Source organism: Gallinula chloropus (assembly GCF_964237585.1).
Source record: "Gallinula chloropus genome assembly, chromosome: 3".
NCBI lineage: Eukaryota > Metazoa > Chordata > Aves > Gruiformes > Rallidae > Gallinula > Gallinula chloropus.
In genome coordinates, this window is record NC_140087.1 from 3,916,408 (window position 1) to 3,936,032 (window position 19,625).

The 19,625-nt window shown below is 42.8% G+C and overlaps 1 protein-coding gene across 1 annotated transcript in view; it reads right to left on the reverse strand.

The window, feature by feature from the left end:
• RNF217 (ring finger protein 217) overlaps window positions 1-19,625 on the reverse strand; it is a gene marked incomplete at its 5' end in the record, with an annotated part of 55,941 nt that overhangs the window by 22,013 nt on the left and 14,303 nt on the right. Inside the window, one exon of the mRNA XM_084262303.1 lies at window positions 3,924-4,157. Within this exon, the coding sequence (XP_084118429.1) occupies window positions 3,924-4,157 (234 nt within the window). The remainder of the gene's footprint in view (window positions 1-3,923; window positions 4,158-19,625) is intronic.

Genomic DNA, 19,625 nt, shown 5'->3' on the forward strand with positions numbered 1-19,625 from the left:
TGCTTCAGTATTAGTGGATGAAATTACTAATGAGGACATAGAAGTGTTCCACTTAGAGTAAGATATATTGTAGTCCAGCAAAGCAAACTATCTGAAAAAAAATCCCAAAACATTAATCTAGTGTTTTTTTCAAATATGTTTTTCATCATACAAGCATTTTCCCATTTATTTTATGGCTTCCACCTCAGCAGATGAAATTGAGAGGATGGAGATGATACACACACACAAACTCCTACGCCATCTGGAGGTCACTCTCCCTTGCCATGGAAAAGACTACACAGCTTCTCACACCAACCCTTTGATTCTCAGCTCTCTGAAACACTGACCTTTGAGGCTAACATTTTCCATTTTCTTAGCTAGCCTCTTTTTTTGTTACCACAAGCCTGTATCTATCATTTTCCTCACCTCCCAGGAAAAGAAATTTCAAATCACTGCTTCATATGAGATATGATAGTAAAGCCAATTGCACATTAAAAGCATTCTGAGAGTCTGAAGCTGCAGAAAAAAAAAATCAGTGGGATTTTCTGCTGCTTAGTAGAATGCTGGCTATATAATAGGATGGCCAATTTAATTGTGCAACTGACTATATGAATTACAATCTCTAGCTACAGCTACACAGTCACTTTATTCCAAGATAAATATGGGCTCCTGCCAAAACAGCTGCCGCCTCCTTGTCACCAATCCATCTCCTCTCTGGTACCAGCTGAAAAGAAGCAAGAACAAAACAAACGAATGTTGTATCCCACTAGAGCTGATCTTTGATCTGGGTCCCAGTGTGACACCAAAACATCAACACAAGCAAAAGCAATCTGGCAGGAAGGAGCAGCTGAGAGCTGAGAGGGAGACCACGGCACAACCACCGCGTCCGCAGCAGGTCAAGTCCAAAGCAGATTGCAGTGATGCCTAGTGAGGAAGGTATCTGCTACTCAGGGTTAAAATCTGATCCAAAAAGGACAAAAAAAATGGTTAACAGGGACTCCACAGATCCACTCTGTCACAGCATCTTTGCAGGTACAGATTCCTGCCAGTTCCAGAAACTCTTGAGTAGTTCAAACAAACGATAGTTTATGTAACAACTGCATTGAAAAAATATTTACATTTCCAAAGCCAAGCACTCAAGCTCTGCTTTTATGTGATGAGCATCTCTTGACAGAAGTGCCTAGGAAAATTCATTATGAGCCTCACAGGTTAAGGCAGAAATAGAGTCCAAGAATCAGCAACAGCTTCATCATGGGAAGGGGCAGGCCAAAGAACTAACATTAAAACAACAGGTGAAATCTAGGGCTTAGAGGGAAAAAACCTCAACACCACCCTTCTCCCTCCCCCAAAAACATCCTCACAGAACAAGGCAACATCCTCTTGTTCCATGCATAAGAACTGAAACACTAATTTTTCAGTTTTGGCTTGTTTCCTTTGCACTGTGGCACACTGGCTTTGGCTAAAGGTTTATTAGGATCTTGTCTACAACCAAGTCTTATGCTCCCAGTTTAGGTCTTGAGAGGACACAGCAGCATTTCCTCACAAACATGTGATGCAGGAAAGCAAAGAGTCACATTTCTGTACTGTGCTGTCCCTAAGCAGCACTAATGGGAGAAGAAAGGTTTGGATACAAGTTTCCCTTTCATTCCTCCTTCTTTCTCAACATACTTGGACCAACTAACTTTCTAGGCTTAGCACACCAAGGCTTTGATCTCAAAAATTAAGACCAGCAGCAAACTGAACTGCTTAGAGCACTGTAGCTTACACAGAACAGTCACAGCAAGGAAAAAGAAAAATCTAGTAACTTTACAACCCCTTTAATTGTAGCTGTTATGTTAATTTATATTTTTTAACATTATATAAAGTTTTAGGAATGCCATTAATATCATTTCAAAAGTATCTTTTCAAATACACTCTTGGATTTATGGTGTTTTCCTGTTGCAGTGCATATATAGGTGAGGAAGGGTGCTGGCACCAAACCCTTGTATGCAGTGCTCCTTCTAGTAGGCTTGTGCATAGACTCTCCCCACGCATGACTCAAGTTCTTCTGAAGGCAGCACTTTAATGCTGGCACAGAATTCCTCTGGTGCAATTGCTGCTCACATTGCTTGCATGGGAATATAGGAGTCTCACAGTCTCCAGTCAGATGTCTCCTATGCTATATGCAGCAGAAAATGAGCCTGTACCTTCAAAGAGCCTATAATTCAAGGCACAGGTAAATTACCATATATACAATCACATGAAAATTGAAGAAAATAGAGATAATAATGGTCCACAGCTACGTGTGTATGTAACTACTCACACACACACAATCTTTATATATAAAGTCTTCCTTTTAAATCTTACCCCTGCAGCAAAACTCTTCATGTGCTAAGCTTAAAAAGTCACTAAAACTGTACCTAAGTGAGAAAACACCACAGTTTGAGGGACCATGGCTGTCCATGCTGTTTGCTAGCACTTTCCTAACAGTATTTCTGACAGGACATTCTTCCAAGCAACACCTGGCCACAGCTCAAAGAATATGTTTAGCCAGAGTCTCTTCCCAGGAGGAGGCTTCAGCTCTGCAGATCAGAGCTACATATGATGCATTACCAGAGGACCAGAGAACTGCTTCTGGCTTGCACTACTTCATGCACCATGCTGCCTCCCCTTCCTTCTGATTATGGTTCACAGGAAAGCGCTGGGAACATTTTAACTATAGCATTTTAACTCATTAGAGCACTGGCAGGCAGAAAAACACATTTTGTGCCTTCTCAGAGCTAGCATCCCATGACACAACAGCACCACCACCTGAGACCCTCATCAGTGGACCAGTAACAGCCTCTGGCACCTTCACGGATGCTGCTGCAGAAGCATCACAACATCTGATCTCTCCTGGACCTGCACATCCTGGACCTGAGGGCATGTTAAGTGGATGACTGAAGGAGAATGGCTGGGGGCAGTTTTGAGTTTCTTTACTTTCACCCAAGATGCCAAACATCTGAAAAGACCAACAGTGTGGCATGAAACTCACTGCACAGACCTACGTAAGTAGCTCATAACTTAGGAGTTAGCTTTACCAAAGGTTTAACTCCCTTGGATACACAACCTTCTGCCTCTTAATCTCCATAACCAGGCCGAATCTTACGCTGTGTAATTAAAGCTATCTAAACAGTCATCTAAACTCCTACTAAGGAGAACTGGTTTGTCCAGGAAAAGCCAGCTCAATCGTGAAATTAACCACAACAAATCTAATAACCGGATGGAAAACTAACACAGGGCATGATGCTACAATCAGAACCTCCATCTTCTGGAACTGAGATGGACCTCCAGCAGCTCCAAACGTTTTCTAACGTTTTCTTGCTTTTCACCTTTGATTGAAAGTATAAGAAAATCTTCTACTAAAAGAAGTGCTGGAAAAGTGGGGGATTTTTCTGTACTCCACAAGTTTTCTATATTGTAAGCAATGAAACTAAAGTAATGTGCAACCTCTGCTAAAGGACTGAAGAAATAAAAACCAAAGGACAGACAAGAGCTCAAGTTCTAAAGGAAGGAGCAAGCCAACAGCCTAACACCAAAAATGCCAGAATTAATCTGCTCAGAGTTTCAGGAAAAACTTTATCTTTTCTGGAGCTGTGTGTCTGTCATTATCAGTTAGTGGTAACTTGCCTTTCCCAGTTTCTTCTGATCATGATCATAACATTTGCATGCCAGAGAGAAAACGCTCTTTAAAAATTGTGTCAGGACAAAAAAGTTCCTGACTTGCACAAAAAAGGCCTGAAGTTCAACTGCTTGAACTGATAGAAATCAATTAAGTAGTTAATCAGTGATGTCCTACAGACTCATACTCCTCATCATAGTTTGCACACAGCCCCACTAATACAAGGAAGCTCATTTAATGCCCACCAAATGCTGTCCTACTTTCACGGTGCCATCTAGCCCATGGCCCTGGCAAGCATGCTCACTTTGTATTTGTTCTCCAATTTGGCAGGGGTAGGAATGTGGCCTCTCCTCCGGAAGGTTGTAAAGTGCTTGCACTGAGGGCATGGCTTGGTGCTGGAGTCAATGCGGCTGAGTTCCAGGAAATATTTATACTTGATGATGTCGTCGTGGGGCAGGTTGTAGAGGACAGTTGTTTCATCCAGGTGTTCGCTGCACTCCGTGATCGGGCATTTTATATCCGCTTGTCCCAGCTGCACCTGCACATGGAAAAACCCAAGAGACACCTATAATGACCTATTTATTGGAAAAAGCCAGCAAGCATACGTGCAAATTGTGAGAAAATTTAATTCCAAGTACTGTAACAATCCACAGACTATCAAGCATATTGCCTTAAAAGCATTTTGACTTTCTCCAAGCACACTGCAGATTTTCCAGGAGGTATTTTCAAATCCAAGCAGAAAAGCTAATTACCCTTATGACAGCTGCAGTTAATACACAAAGTCTCAGCACACATGCTCCACAAAACCAAATCACGAGTCCTAACTAGTAACTTTCATCCTGATCTCCACACTTTGTAAGGGTCAGCACTCCGCTATCAGTGCTCGTAAGGGCTGTAAGAAAGCAGGGGAAGGAAACATTAATGGATTGTTTCATGGCAAAGTGTGCTGGGAATCACTGCACAGAGGAATTAAAGTCAATTTAGGACCATCAGAGTCCAGCAGCCCTGACTCAGTGCTAGCACTAAGCTGGTTCCTGCTCAGCAAGTCCAGTGCCTCTGCAGAGTGCTTTCCAAACAGCTCCTCATATGCTATGCTGGATACACAGAAAGTGTTCGCTCAGCCTGGGGCTGACCATGCTAATAAATCTTCCCAGAACTCAGAGTTTAAAAACAACACCCAAACCCCCCAAACTTAAAAAAAAAAAACCCAACCCCAAACAACCCTGGTAAACAGACAAGCAAAACCAAGACAAAACCCCACCAAAGCAAGCTGAAGTTTAACAGGGCTGAAAGTGACACTGATCTAATGAGCCCTGATGGTCCCAAGCTGATCCATATGGTCAGATATTGATGATACATCTCCCGAGCTGCAGGATCAGAGCACAGTGCAGGACCTGGGTCTGCACCCTTCACGCCTGGCAGGCTTCAGCAGCTGGGACTCCATGCCAAAGCAGCAGAACCGACTTGGTCTGGGAGCAGCGGAGTTGCATTTGCTTGGCACTGAGCCTGAGTTAATAAGCCCTGCTGAATCTTGAGAGTCTGCAAGGACCCGGCTTGAGCATGTTTGTGTCTGCCTCCAGTAATCTGGAATGAATGAGCGTTGACTGCACAAGCAGAGCTGACCACAAGCCCAATTCCTTCCTTAGCCTGTATCTCCACACAGAGATAAAGGGGTTCAATGGTGTAACCAGCATCTCTTTCTGGGAATTACTGCTCCAAACTTGGCAAGTTTGATTTCCCTAGAATGCTTACTCTCATGCTCACTATGAGAATGTGACACACAATACACTGAATATGATAGGAACACCTCATATTTGGATGCAAAACTCCCTGCTGCATGCTGGTACCAGAAGGCATGTCAGAGGCTTGGTTAATGCAGTCCTTCAGCTAAGAACAGAACTAAAACACAAGCTAAACCAACACAATCCTGTCTTTACTGCCTCAGCAATGGAGCCATATGGACTCTAACTGAATGATAATTAATTTAGTCAGGAACCAGAGGATTAGAAGAGTCATAACAAAATGGTATAAACCCCAAAGCTCATACTGATTAAAAAAAAAAAATCCCTATTGCACTACCTCTGTTTTCAGCAATGTAGTTAAACCCAAGCAGAGCAGAGAGGTTTGATACATGGTTAAAGAAAAAAGCAGGGTGAGGACACCAGCAGCAGAGGAGAACAGCAGCAGACCTCAGTGAGCAGTCACTGCAGCAGTATCCTGCACAGCATCAGCTTGGGGCACAGGCAGGTCAGAGCAGAGACAGGTCTGCCTGTGGTACAGCAGAGAGGCTGCTCCCACAGCAGTGCACCTACTCAGGGAGAGAACCTCCCTAAATTTCATTTACAGCTCCAAGAGGTCAGCAGAAATCTACCACCTGCAAATGAAGCAAGGCTCAAACTGTTTGGCTTTTATATGGACCTAAGTACAGGAGGAGTATGTACTCAAAGGTTTGGGGTTTTTTTAATCTAACAAAAGCCCCAAACCACAAAAAATACACACTGGGGAATATCCATATTTGAGACCTGTAGGACACAGATTCACCTGTAACTGGCATGTAAAAATTTAACCCAAGCATATGACATTAGTGTGACTAAGAATCATCCAGTACATCGTGAAACTGTTCTTAAAAAGGCAGATGATCAATCCATCACCAGAGCACCCAAACACACTAAACTAGGAAAACAATTTGTTACAGAAACATAAAAAGCAATTGCCTTGCTGCAAGGGTTAGTATAAAGTTCAGTTTAAAAAAGCATAGGTACAAGTTAAAAATCAATTAGTCAAATGAATACCATCTATGACTACTTCAGGGATGGGCTTTTTTTTTTGTGTGTGTGTGATTAAACATTAGGGAAATACTAAAATAGGTAAACCCTTTTGCTAAGAGTAAACTGAACTACAACAGAGTAGCACTTCACAGAAGGCACATCGTATCTGGCATCTCAGCTGGTACTTAAGAAGCACTGCTTACATTAAATGGTATTTAGAACAAACCTGCATTAATAAAACGAAGGCATCCAAAGCTGGAGACTTTCTGTATTTCATGCCCACACAAAATATGATTAATATATGTGCTAAGAGTCAAGAGCGGTTTCAGTGTTTATTTTGAAAATATGTTTTACACCCACTTGAAGTAAATCATTTTTATCCTCTGTAATAGCTTCAGCCTTTCAAGTTTGGCAAAGATTGATCCTTTTCCCGTGTTTTGCATGGAACTGAACAGAGCTAGCTTGCTTATTAGCAGTAACTTCAATGGAGCCTTGTCTTACCAAACAGTCCATCTTTGTTTGTGTGCTAGCATCAGCAACTGATGTAAGCACAGCTCTAGAGGTAGTCTGTTAGGCTACCTGCTGCTGCAGACCCAGGAGGTGCTACAGAATGGGAAAGAAAGAAAAAGATCTCATAACATGGGCAAAAATAGCTCATTTTATTCTTTTCTTGATTTTTTTAAACAAATTTTGAAGACCCTTATCCCTCAATATCTGCTTATCACAATGTCAGAGCCCTGAGTTTTAAGAAGCCTCTGAATTTCAAAATACCACCCTGCATTAAGAACTTAAGAACTCCCAGTATACAGAGCAGCATGGTGCATTTTCACAACGTGAGGAACAACTCAGATATGCCTGAAAGCAGCTGAGCTGCTGTACAGTGTTAAATGTCAGGCAGCATCCAGTTCTTACACCCAGCTGTGCTTTGCTTCTGTAAAGCATCCCAGGAGAGGCTAGCTCTGCTTATGATTCACACAGAAGAGCAGGCTCTCGTGACTTTGATCCTACAGAAAGGTAACATCTAAACTATTGGGAGAAGAATATACCCTGTCCCTTTCCCCCCCTCTTCTTGACATTTTATTTTAAAAGATTTGGGAGAGGGATGGGGGGGACTCTATACCGGTCCACTTACTGCTCCAAAATGCAGTGATACCAGCAACAGAAACCAGGAACAGATGGCATGGTACTTCAAGTCAGAAAATTATTTCCACAGCAGCCACCCAGCTTGCTTTTAAAGGAAATCTTTGTTAGCTACACAAAAAGCAAAGTTCAAACTACAGTGGAAGCACCTACTTACACCTGTCATTTAGCCTGGCCCAAACTGGATGTAACACAACCTGTGTGGGTTGTACTTGGGTGTCTGTATTACAGCTGTATTTCTTAAAGATGGGGCAATCCCACTTTAAAATAGACACATACAAATGAGCATTTCTCTAGCTGAAACTTTACTCTTAGTTCAGAGCTGCATATTCTAAACAAAACAGCAGCTTGTTTTTACTTCTCACTCATTAACACTGAAAGTGAACAGTGCCATGTCTAATCTGCAGCACCAGAGAAATGAAATTTCTACTAATGCACCAAGTTCTCCCCTGTAAACTACCAAGGAAGCTATATGTAAAAGAATACTTTAGAAATGCAAATAAAGGGACAGCCTGGTCTACAGGACCTTCCTATCCTACAGGGGGAAGAAACAAATGGATTAAAGTTCTTCTTACAAGTAGAATTCCATTGTTTTCTAGTTCACTGGAAATGTTGTTCTTACTTTTGATGCTGAATTGCAAATCAGTGAAGAATTACTTTTCCTGTACGTATGGGAAGTGGAGAGCATCATTCTGAATTTGTTTTCTTAAAAATTATTGTGGAAAATACTTGAAGTGCTCCCCACATTTCAGGACTCCAGATTCAGGCACTAACCAAGTGCAGCCCCAGTAGATGTGATTCAACAAGCGCAAACCAAAGACAGGACAAACTTTCACTGAGCACTCTGCACCTGCCTTTGAGGTTGTGGTTCCATGACTGGTTTTGTGGCTTGAACACTAACTTCAGCAGCCCGGATCCTTGACCTCTGATTTGTGACAGTGATATCCTGGCATTCTCCATCAGACTTCTTTTACCAAAAAACCCAAACTGTGAAACAATCTTCTTTTCAATCCCCCTGTCCTCCCTCATTACTGTACAACAGTACAAGCCCTCAGTTCTGCAAGACAAGGAAGAATGCACAGCTAGAAATAACAGTAATTATATTAGTGGACAGTTAAGTTGCATCACTAGCAAATAGGAAAGCAGACTAGAGGACCAGGTTTCTTGCATACCACCACCTCCAATGGGTATCTTCACACAAGTTCTTGCCTGTCATTCCTTACTTCACAAACCATACCTCATGGGCTTCATACTTTATGCTTCATTTTATTCCCCCTTTTATCAATTTCTCAATACAATAGACTTGCAATAAATTACTTGTTCAATCCCTTTCTCATTAAGTCACCCCACTATCTCCTGTGTGAGCTACCACCTGTAACCTCACTCAGAGCCATTGTCCCCCTCCTTAAGGGAAGAAAGGTTTCACTAGCCTTATATTGCTGACCTCAGAAGGATCCAGGAAGATTTCAATATGGTCAGTGCACACTGGCATTCAACTAAAAATTGCTTGAAAAAAAAATATTTAAAAATCCCACTTTTCCACAACTCAGGGACTGAAAACAGCCCAAGAAACCTAACTTCTCCCTGCAGCAATGTCTGACAGGTATTCAAAGACAAAAACCCCAAACAATTTCTTTACATTTTTGACATCTATTTTAAGCTCTATTTAAAATGACCATTATGAATAAAAGTACAACCAGAGACTTCTACTAAAAAACCCCAGAAACACAAACATCAGATATCTACTGTGTCACAAGCTCATAAGAGCAACCCTAAAAGGGTCCATCATGATGTCCATCTTCATGTCTAAGGATATGTCTTTGTCCTCCTTTCACATTGGTACCACACGCTTGGATGAAGCGACAACAATGAGATGGTGGTTCCTGCTCCATGTGACATTCAGAAGGTCACCTGGGCCAAGACATTGCTGGCATGGACAAACACCACCTCTTCTAGTCACTCTTACGTGACTCCTATTAGCTATCACACTGTCAGCACTAAGAAAAGGACACAAGATGATGACAATTCTTAGGACTTTGGAAGAATGTGTTAATACCTCATCCTTCAGGAGAAAGGCCCACAAAAGCAAGGAGCTCGGAGGGAATCACAGTGCATTTAACTGCAATCTAGCTGCTACCAGAACACCAAAGGTTTGACCTTGCTGCTCCAAAAGCATGTCTTCTGAATGTTTTACAACACATTTAAATGCAGCATCAATTTAAATTCTCAAAGCTTATCTGGTTTAAACACCCTTGGCTGCAGACTGGGACTCCAGCTTCATCCCTAACACTCTGAGGATCCCCACGTCCCAGGGGCAGTGCAGGGTGATGCAGACACACACCAACAAGGGCCACAGTCAGCACCACCTGTGTGGGCAGTGACCAGAACTGCTTCAGTCCCAGAAACCAACCAAAACCTGAACTGACAGAATTGGCCTCTACAGCCTGGAGAAAACCCCCCAAAACACAGAGTCTATTTCCCATTCAAACTCTATCCTCCACAGTCATATGCTGGGCTTGCCTAAAGAACTGTGGGGATAAACTAGCAAGATATTCTTCAGAACACATCTAGACTCAACCAAAGGCTTTTCCTTCAAGGCCTCTTGATTTGCTTTGTCATTTGATGACGTGCTGGCACAAAGCTCTACTCCTTTTCCCTTCCACAGGACCAGGTGTTACTTGCTCACATGGATCTGCTGTCAACAGGAACACTTGGCTTTTATTTCTTCTATCTGCATAGGAAGACCATTTATAGAAAATTACTTATCTATGAACAAATTAGCCCTGAAATTCTCTTTCCCAAGATGTTAAAAAAGTAATTACCAACCTGCATGAGTTCCCCCTCTGCCTTCTTGTCTCCTGTTACTTTCTCTAGCATCAAGTTAATCAAGAAAGGGAAAAGCAGTTTTTACCTCATGTGATGCATTCAGAACAACTGCACTGCATTACATCATATGTGGTCACAAGCAAAAACATTAACCCTACAGCGTGTGTCATCAGCAAGTATGGAGCTTACACACTTTCTGCTCTGTTTTCTGATGAGCTGAAACCCGCAGCAGAGGTAACAGTCCCACAGCCAGACAAAACAAGGACAGGTATAGCTGGACAGCTGGTATGCCTGCTGAGTGGGACACTCTGATAAAGATGCACACCACAATTAGACCAAGAGATGGGCTGGCTGTAAGCTTTGACAACCTCTGGAAGCCCTTGAGCACACAAGATAAAGCAATCTTTCATCTCACCTCCTGGGGCATGTGTAGGGGCAGAGAGGGGGAAATCCCAGCAGAGGAAGGTAACCAGGGAGGAAGTGAGGCAGAAACCTTGGTGGAATCTGACCCAACCCCACAGGTCTCTCAGCATCCATTAAAGGGAACAAGGAAATACACAACAGCTTTCCTGTTCTGTCCAGGCATGAGTAGTACCAACACAAGCTAAGTATGAGTGTGGTAATTTTTCCTATTCCTTGGAAGACACATTCACTTTTACTAAAAGACATGAAGATGCTCATGAAAGAAGAGCTTTGAGGACAGCAGACCCAGATGGGTGGAAAACAAAGGCGATTGCTCCTGCCTAGGAGTGAGACCAGAAGACCACACTAAAACCAAGTAGTTGGGGGAAGGGATTACAGAAAGTAAGCAAGGGCCAGGAGACTGGATACCATGATCTGCACACCGTGATATGCTCAAATGACCTGGTCACCACAGCAGTGAGCCCTGCTCACAGGGGCTCAGCAGCACTAGGGAGTGCAAGTAGCAAAGCAGCAAGACATCAGTAAGGGAAGAGTCTGTTGGACTTCCAGCATCAGAGTAAAAACATCACAGCCAAGTAACACAAAACCAAACCAAGCCAAATCCAACAGCTGATTCTCATAAAATAACTAAGATAAAAATCCACCAGTTAACTCTTTGACAGCCTTAAACTCAGAAGAGAACAGGCTATTCTCCTACAACTGGCTCAAGACTTACAGGAACGGTCATCTGTGTTTGGATTTGCTACCAGCCAAGCCTAATCTGGGTCTATCCTGCCCATCTGAGTGCTCTGGTAAGGCACAAAAACTGCAAGAGCCCAGGCTGACACCCTGGGAAGGTAAGGAGCAACCATGTAAAGCAGGACAGGAGCAGCCATAGGAGCAGCCACCAGCCATGCAGCATGGGAGCCTTTCCCCTGCCATGGGGCAGCACCCCTCTCAGTATGTCTGACCTCCCAAAAGCTGGAAAGTCACGAGATGTTTACTTGTAATTCCTTTAAATGCTTATCTCAGAAAACAATAGATTAGAAAAAAACCACCAAACCCCTATTTTCCTTTTCCAATATAGAGTTAAAGCAAAGTAAATTCAGTTACTTGAGCACACAGTTTGTATATATATGCTAGTCTCTTGCAGGAGTAATGCTTAAAAAAGGTACACCACTGTTTCCTCATCTCACTTACAACACAGAGTCCTAGACACTCAAACTCCGACCTCCACCGGGTTCAGACTGGATTAACCTAGATTCAGATCAATTCCAGTGGAGTAATAGGGTTAACTATTATTAATAAGTATCACAACAAAATCCTCTCCCATGCTTTTCTTTAAGATGGACAAGAAGTCTAGGAGTGTTCTAAAAGAGTGAAAATAAATGGTCTCCATCTTCACTGAGGAACATGGCTTCAGTCTTCAGGCAGAGCCAAACAAAATCCATCCACAACACTGACAAACTATCCTACAACCATTTCTGTTGTAAAAGTAGAGATCTATACTTCAGTATTGTACTATTTACAGTGCAGGGTACCAACCTTACACAAAAGCTGGAAAATGCTCCTGAGTTCACATTTGCCAAACACCATTCCCCTGTCAAATAAAACAGGGCCCAAAACACCATATATTTGCACAACCTGTTCAGTAATCTGTATTACTGGGTCTTTAATACAGACTAGCCTAGCTGTTATCAGCAGCCATAGTTAACTAAACCTTTAGTTACACCAGCAAGGGCTGCTGTTATGTTTTACTGTTGCACCTATAGAAACATTTCATGGTGCTTAATATTTTTTCAACTGAAAGTGGTGTTCAGCATAAAATAAAGCTCTCATAATTGACAGAGGGAGATAGGAGATATATGCCCCCACCTGTCTTACTACTTCATCTCAAAGATGGCTACAAAGCCTAGCAGAGGTATGTGGGTGATGACTTATAAATACTGAGAACTTTCAGCATAAAATCTCTCAACTGCTCTCTTGACAAGCCTGATCATCTACATGCCCTGGTCTGTAGAAAGAAGGACAAGCATTCTAGAGCCATGCTTAAACTGTCCTGCTTTCCTTAGGAAAGCTAACTACAGCTAGGTCTATGGCTGTAGGTGAGTTTTCTTGTGTACTTGTTACTAGAACATGCTTTGATTCTGGAGTTATCTGACATGAAACCAAGTTGTGTCCTCTTTACTTGACAACTGTCAAACAAAAGCAGAAGCAAGCCAGGAAAGTACTTTAACTGGGGGATGATTGTCAGGAATAACAGGTGGAAAACATGGGTAAAATACCTTGTTTGTAAGGGAAGCCAAACAGTGGTAACAAAGAAATTTCTTTATGCAATGAATTTGTTAAGAAATAGCTAAAGTTTGAACTATACATAGTTACTTTGTTTTGCATTCCTGAAAAGAGACTTATCTTCTGGTACCATTACCTATCCATAATGAAGCAAGCCCCTTTTCCTGAAAAGCTATGCTATTAAAGCTACCACAGAGCAAAACAAACTGATCACTTCTACACACCTGAAGCAGCAAGAGGCTGGGTGCACATGCTGACCCATTTTCTAGGATAAATGCTTCCCAGTAAAGGCTAACACAGAACGAACTTCTAAGATTTGCCCCCACAAACTAGATTCTACACTACAGCTCCAATCTCACATGGCTTTAGGAAGTCGTTTCTTACAATGCATGTGAGTTTAAACCACATTACAATACACATTGAATGCAGTGATGGACAGCCACTGCAGGGAGCAAACGTACAAGATCAAGATGTGCAAACAGCACAGCTTCCTCACAAGGTACAAGCTATCAAACAGTTCAGACATTACCTCAGATACCTCTGCAGAAAACTATGGCACAGAAAAAAAACTCCTCTTACACAAGCTGACAGTACAATTCCTCTCCAGGAGTGATCTAACCCAACAGAGCACTGCACTGGTCTGGCACACAGGGATTTCTAACCACTGTATTTGACAGCCAAAATATCAGAGTAAATTCTCTTGCTGATCAACCTCTGGCTGTAATTTGGTTTTATTAGGATGTCAGGTCAGTTCACCCCGAGTGTCTGACACAACTGGGTCCCAACTGAAGCTGAAGACAGCCTGCACCTGTCATTAATGGAGAGTGTCTGTGCATCGATGGCTGCAGACTGGGTTTGTCACAAGCAGCCAGAATCTCTATAACATCACAAAATCATTAGAAACAGCAAAGCAGAGGGGAAGCAGACTATGCAGATGTTTTATACCAGGAAAAACAAACCATAACTGTGTTCAAAACAATATATTCTGCTTACTGTTTTTTCAGCAACGAAAAACATGGGGCATCTTCATTTAAATTCCTAAAGGCAGTTCTATCAGCTGACTAGGCTGTTGGAATACTTGTTTGCCCATCAGGTTTGCCACAAGGGAAGAAATTACAATTTCCTATTTGTTCCAAGTTCTCTTTAAAAAAACACAAACCTAACCACTACCACTCTTTATACATATAAATATATGGTTTGTATTTCTTTTTAAAGTGTAACAATGTAACTTGACCTTTACTACAAAGCCTTTACAAGTTAAAAATGTTGACATGGAATTGACAAGCCCATTGCATGTAGTGTTGTACTCTAAGTGAAGAACAGAGGTAGAATAAGTCAAAATGTCCCAGGTTAGACTCCTGGCTAATATTTCAGAGTGAACTGTGATGAAGATACTTGATTCTTGCAATACTGCTGTGATCAGACAAGGCTGTGGAAATACTTGGATATAGAAGGAATGGAAAAAAAGAAAAGGCTTCCCTTCCTTGCCTCATCATGTTTTAAATCACTTTTGCTCCTTTGATGAGAACAGTCCCAGTCAGTGCCTGAGTGTGAAGGGAAAAGTGGAAATAACTCTTGTAATCACTGAATTCAGTTCCCTGCAATCATCCTTTTTGGCTAGCTAGAAAGAATGCCCTGGAACAGAAGGACAAAAGACAACTTCTACCTAGAGACTTCCCTTTCTGGATGTTATGGCTGGTTTACCCCATATCACTGGGAACGTAACCCAAGACCTCCAATTATGTGATCAAACACCTACATGGGCCTGAAAGGAGAAGGAGTCAATAGAGCTTTCTGTTCTCCCTCTCTGCTTTAGAAAGCAATTGCAAGGCTACAAGGAGAGAAGCTTCAGCTGGCTAACATCTGAGACTGGAGCGTTGTTAAATTAGCTTTCCAATTGATCAAGCAGCTGAATTAATTCTCCCTGTGACACACGATCGCTGGTTCACAGCCCAAGAAAAGAGTGTGAAACGCACAGCCAAGGAGAGAGCCTCCTGCAGAAGTAGCTGGCCGTCGGTCACCTTACCTGCCACGTCAATCTACACCTTCAGATCATGTACCAGGTGCTTCTCGTGTTAACTGTATTTACCTCTAGGAAGCTACAAGCCCGAAACACGCTCAGCAGCTCCCCCCAGTCAATGCAGCAATAGCCACCATGGTGCCACGGTTGGAGGGCTGCACCCGACCCCTTCTCCATGCAAATCTGTCAGGGTTTTCTGCACACATCCTACAATTACTGCTCTTCAGCAAGCAGCCTGCGTTTTGGCACTGCTAGGTGGTTATTAGGGGTTGTGAGTACTAATGTGTATCTTCCCATTCCGCACAAGTACTGAAAATGCTCAACAGCACACGTGGAAATCCTTCACTGGGCTTCAGGTCTGAACCCGGCTTCTGCTCAGACACCTGCCCCAAGGCCTTTCAGATGGGTCTTCACACTTTCCATTCCTCTGCTGGCACTGTATCTGCACTCCTCCCAGCTGTCTCTCCGAATGATAGAACAATCTCATCTGTGAAACTAAAACAAAGGGAATAGCTATAAAGTAACTAGGCTTTTAAAAGGGGAGAAATGCATTACTTGAAATGAAACAACTAAGTTAAACATTTATCCTCCTCAACTTCTGAGTAAGAAGCACTCCACAACTCTAGTAAACAGTTGTCATACATGCTGCAGAACACAGCAAAGCAGCTGAAGAAGAATAAAACAGTGATTATAAAAGATATACTATCAACAGGACACCTCATTAAGTTGACATACACTGAAGATTCTTCTTTTCTTACAATATACATTTCATAGTTCTCTTCCAAGAGCAAACTACCTCTATCAGAGACTACAACTTTAAAATGGTTATGGTAGGGGAAAAACCAGTATTTATCATTTCCGTAGATATTGCCTACCTATTTACAAGTAAAATTACTTCAAACTTGTCCAGACCCTTCCCCCACAAAAGAAATAAATCGAGGATTCATTATGAGAGTTTGGGAAGTGATGGAACAGGTTGTTAGATACTTTAAATCATCACTTCTACCAGCTTTAAACTTTTGCAGGGCTCCAGAAACTGGGTTGCCACACTGAATATTTAAGGAAGCAGCTTTGTTGCTACCAGTACATATCAGAGCTTTCGGACCACCAGGAAGAACTGCAACTTGGGGACCAGGAGGTGGACAGGTGAAGTAAGGTGGACGAGGTATCAAGTCAGCCATATCCATTCTCCACTTCTGAAACCACAGACTCCAGCAGTAATTGAATTCAATACTAGTTGAGGAAATTCTAGTTTCATTAATTATTTCCTAAGAATATATATAATCCTCAGTGGGAGAGAGGTTAACAGGCAGGAACTGAGGCAGCACGGGAGGAGAAAGGAATCGTTACAAAGCGTGGTGACAGAGCACGCCTGAGAGCCTGTACACAAGGACAAGCACCTCTCCAGATTCTGCAAGACCAGAAAGAAAGGGTCAACAGCTTTAGTGACAGAGACAAGAAAATAAACAGAATGTTTGTTAGCAAGGAGACAAAAACTTTTCACAAGTATCTGATTTAACATTCCACTGGTATTTTCACTGAAATGGAAGCACAGCACATGGCATTAAACAGCACTGACCTGTCTATCCAAACATGACCTCTCTCAAAATACTACTTGTGTTTCAGATTTTTAATTGGGTTTCAGATTTTTAAGGGGGTAAGAATTACTTATTTTTCCCCCCCCCTAAGAAAAATAACCCAACGCTTCTCCCAGAGCACATACTTCTTTCTACCTAGTCGCTGCAAGCTGTAATGACCATCTCTGGTTAAGCAATCCTTGAAGATAATTCCCCACCGATACAAGCTGCTGTGGAGGCCTGGGGACTGCAGGGGTTTACCTCAGAGAGGGGAATGCAGTCATGGCTGCTCTAGCTTGTCTGGGAAGTGGAAGTGGAAGATGATGAGAAGGGGAAATTAAGGAAAGAAGAGGCACTCTCTTCAGCCTTTCCTAGGAAGTCCCTGCCTTTCCTGCAAGTCATCTTTTTTTCCTCCTGCAGTTTCTCCTTGGAATACAATGTCTACTCTTCAAAATTTTCCTGAATGCACCTAATTCCACTCAATTTAATAATGCTACCTTGAAAACTGCTCCTGCTGCCCCATAAGTTCATCAAGGGAAGGCTCTGCACTTGTAAAACCTCCTTTTAACCTGCACCTGTACCAGGCAGCGGGAGCTGCCGCTGAGAAACTGCGGTTGCTGCCGCCCAGGGAACTGCTGCCCCAAAGCAACAAGTTTTCTGTGCAAAAGAAAGGCAGTAATATTTGTATGTGTGACTCCTGTGGTTTTGGGAGCACACCCAAAACACCAAGGTGAGTGGCATGTTTGTTATGCACTTTTCACCGAAACGCTGCCTGCAGGGAGGGGAACGGGTGGCATCCTGCTGCAGAACTCACTTCTGAATCGTACCCACATTTCTCAAAACACTGTTGCATCAGAACAAACATGGCTGTGTTAATTCCCTAGTACATTCAGCAATTTCAGAATTTCTGTCCCCATGTGCCTACTTTTGATTCTCTACCACCACCACCCTAATATGCTGCTATGGGTTTTTGAACCAGAAAGCCCAGTAATATCTGGCAGCACTAGCAGGACAGAAAAACAGCTTGATGGTCCCCAGTAAAGTGCCTTCCCTGATGATTAAGGCTTCTAGCCCTTGTTATAACATGTCTCAGCACTTTCCTTGGTGGCTCAGTGACCTTCCTATCTCCTTATTCCCAACTGGGCAGGGAAGAACGTCAGAAGCATCCTTCCAAACAGAGCCAGAGAGCTGGTCCCTGATGCTCCTCCCTGTCCAGTATGATCAGAGGATGTACCACCATGCAGCTCCATTTCCTACAAACAGGCAGGCTTACTGAACTTTTAGTGCTAAGTAACTAATGACACTAACATTAGGATGGCACCTCTGAAGTGCAGTGGTTAACTGAAAGCCACTCTGGCTTTCCTCTCTCCCATGCTCTATGTAACCCCTATGCAAATTGAAGGTGACATAGTTGAAACCAGCACAGTTCTACCTTAACTATTACACTACTCTCTCTCATCTCTGGTCTCCTAGAGTCATAAAAGCTGTAATAATCCTCCTTCTCAAAACCAGTTGTATGGGAGTTACAAGCTTCTCTGCACTTTGTCAGCAAGCTGGAAGTCAATTGTTGAGAACAGAGGAAAAAAACCTGACACCTGAACTTGTGGAATAACCAGCACTAGGCAGCTATTTTATGTGAACCAGCTGCTGGAGAGATTTGCCAAGCAAGATCTCACCCTAGGCACAGCAAATACAGACAGCAAACAGATCCCTACAGCCCAAACTGCAGCCCACCCCAGCCAGCAGACACCCCACCTCTGTTTCCCATAATCTCTTCTGGCACCTCTGTGCCAGGCCTCCCCGTACCAAACTGCTCTTGCTCTTCACCAAGCAAACTCTCATTAGTGTTTGTCCTCCACATCTGAAGCCTTACAGGATTGCCATCAGCATACAGATTGCCTTCAGCTCCCCATGGCATGGTGCAGCATCCAGAAACAAGGCTTTCTGCCCCTATCAATTTAATCCCTCTGCCATCTCCACCTTGCTGTCTTATTTCAACTTTACCACTCCTCCTGGACAGCAGGAAAGCAACATGTATGCACACCAGAAAAACACCACCCTGCTCTGGGATCCACTGCAGGGTATTACAGGGGTTTACAATAGCCAGGGAAGAGAGTGAGTCCTGCTCAAGCCCCACAAGACTGAGACAGCTTGATGTCAGAATCCCGAGTGAATTAAGAGACCCAATGAAACCCTGCACATTTAATTGCAATTCTTCATCTTTCAGTTCACTCCCTGTTGACAGTATTTCTGAACATTGAGACAGATATCCTGCAATGTTGAGTTCCCCACTCAATCACTGAAGCACTAAAAATTTTTAGTGAAATAGCCGATATATAAATTATTTTCTTTATATACTGTCAGGAACAACAAAATAAGAGAGGTTGAAAATCATTGTGCTCAAACCACAGGCAGCTGCTGAGTAACACAGGCTAGTCCAGAAAGAGAGAAAACCCAAGGCCTCCAAGCCACAAGAAGTAAAGCCTCTCACCACCTTGCAGCAAGGGGGAGAAGTAAAAAAAAACCACACAACCCTGCAATTTCACTGATGTGTTTAGCCCTTCTCCTCCAAGGGATGCAGGCATAGCCAGGAATGGTGAAGACCTTAAGCCAGCTTTAACTGATGTTATCATGAAGGTTCAGCCTTGGCTTAAGCACCTTAGTTTAATGCTACAGCATGACACCACCAGAACATCACCAGCTCCTGGAGAAATCTGCTATGTGGATCATACTTGCTCAAAAGTCACTGGACAGACAAAAGGATGTGACATCTGCTTACAAAGATCCTCCTGTAAGGAGGTCTGGTCAATTATACGTTTTCAGGAAGAAAAACAAGACAAACACTCCAAAGATAAGAAAGAGATAAGAACCACCTATGGCTGAGCAACAATTTCTTTCCCCCAAAACCACGTAGCAACGTTTGCTTTCTTCCAATACAATAACTTTCACTTTAATGGTATTGATGAATAATCTACAAAGTG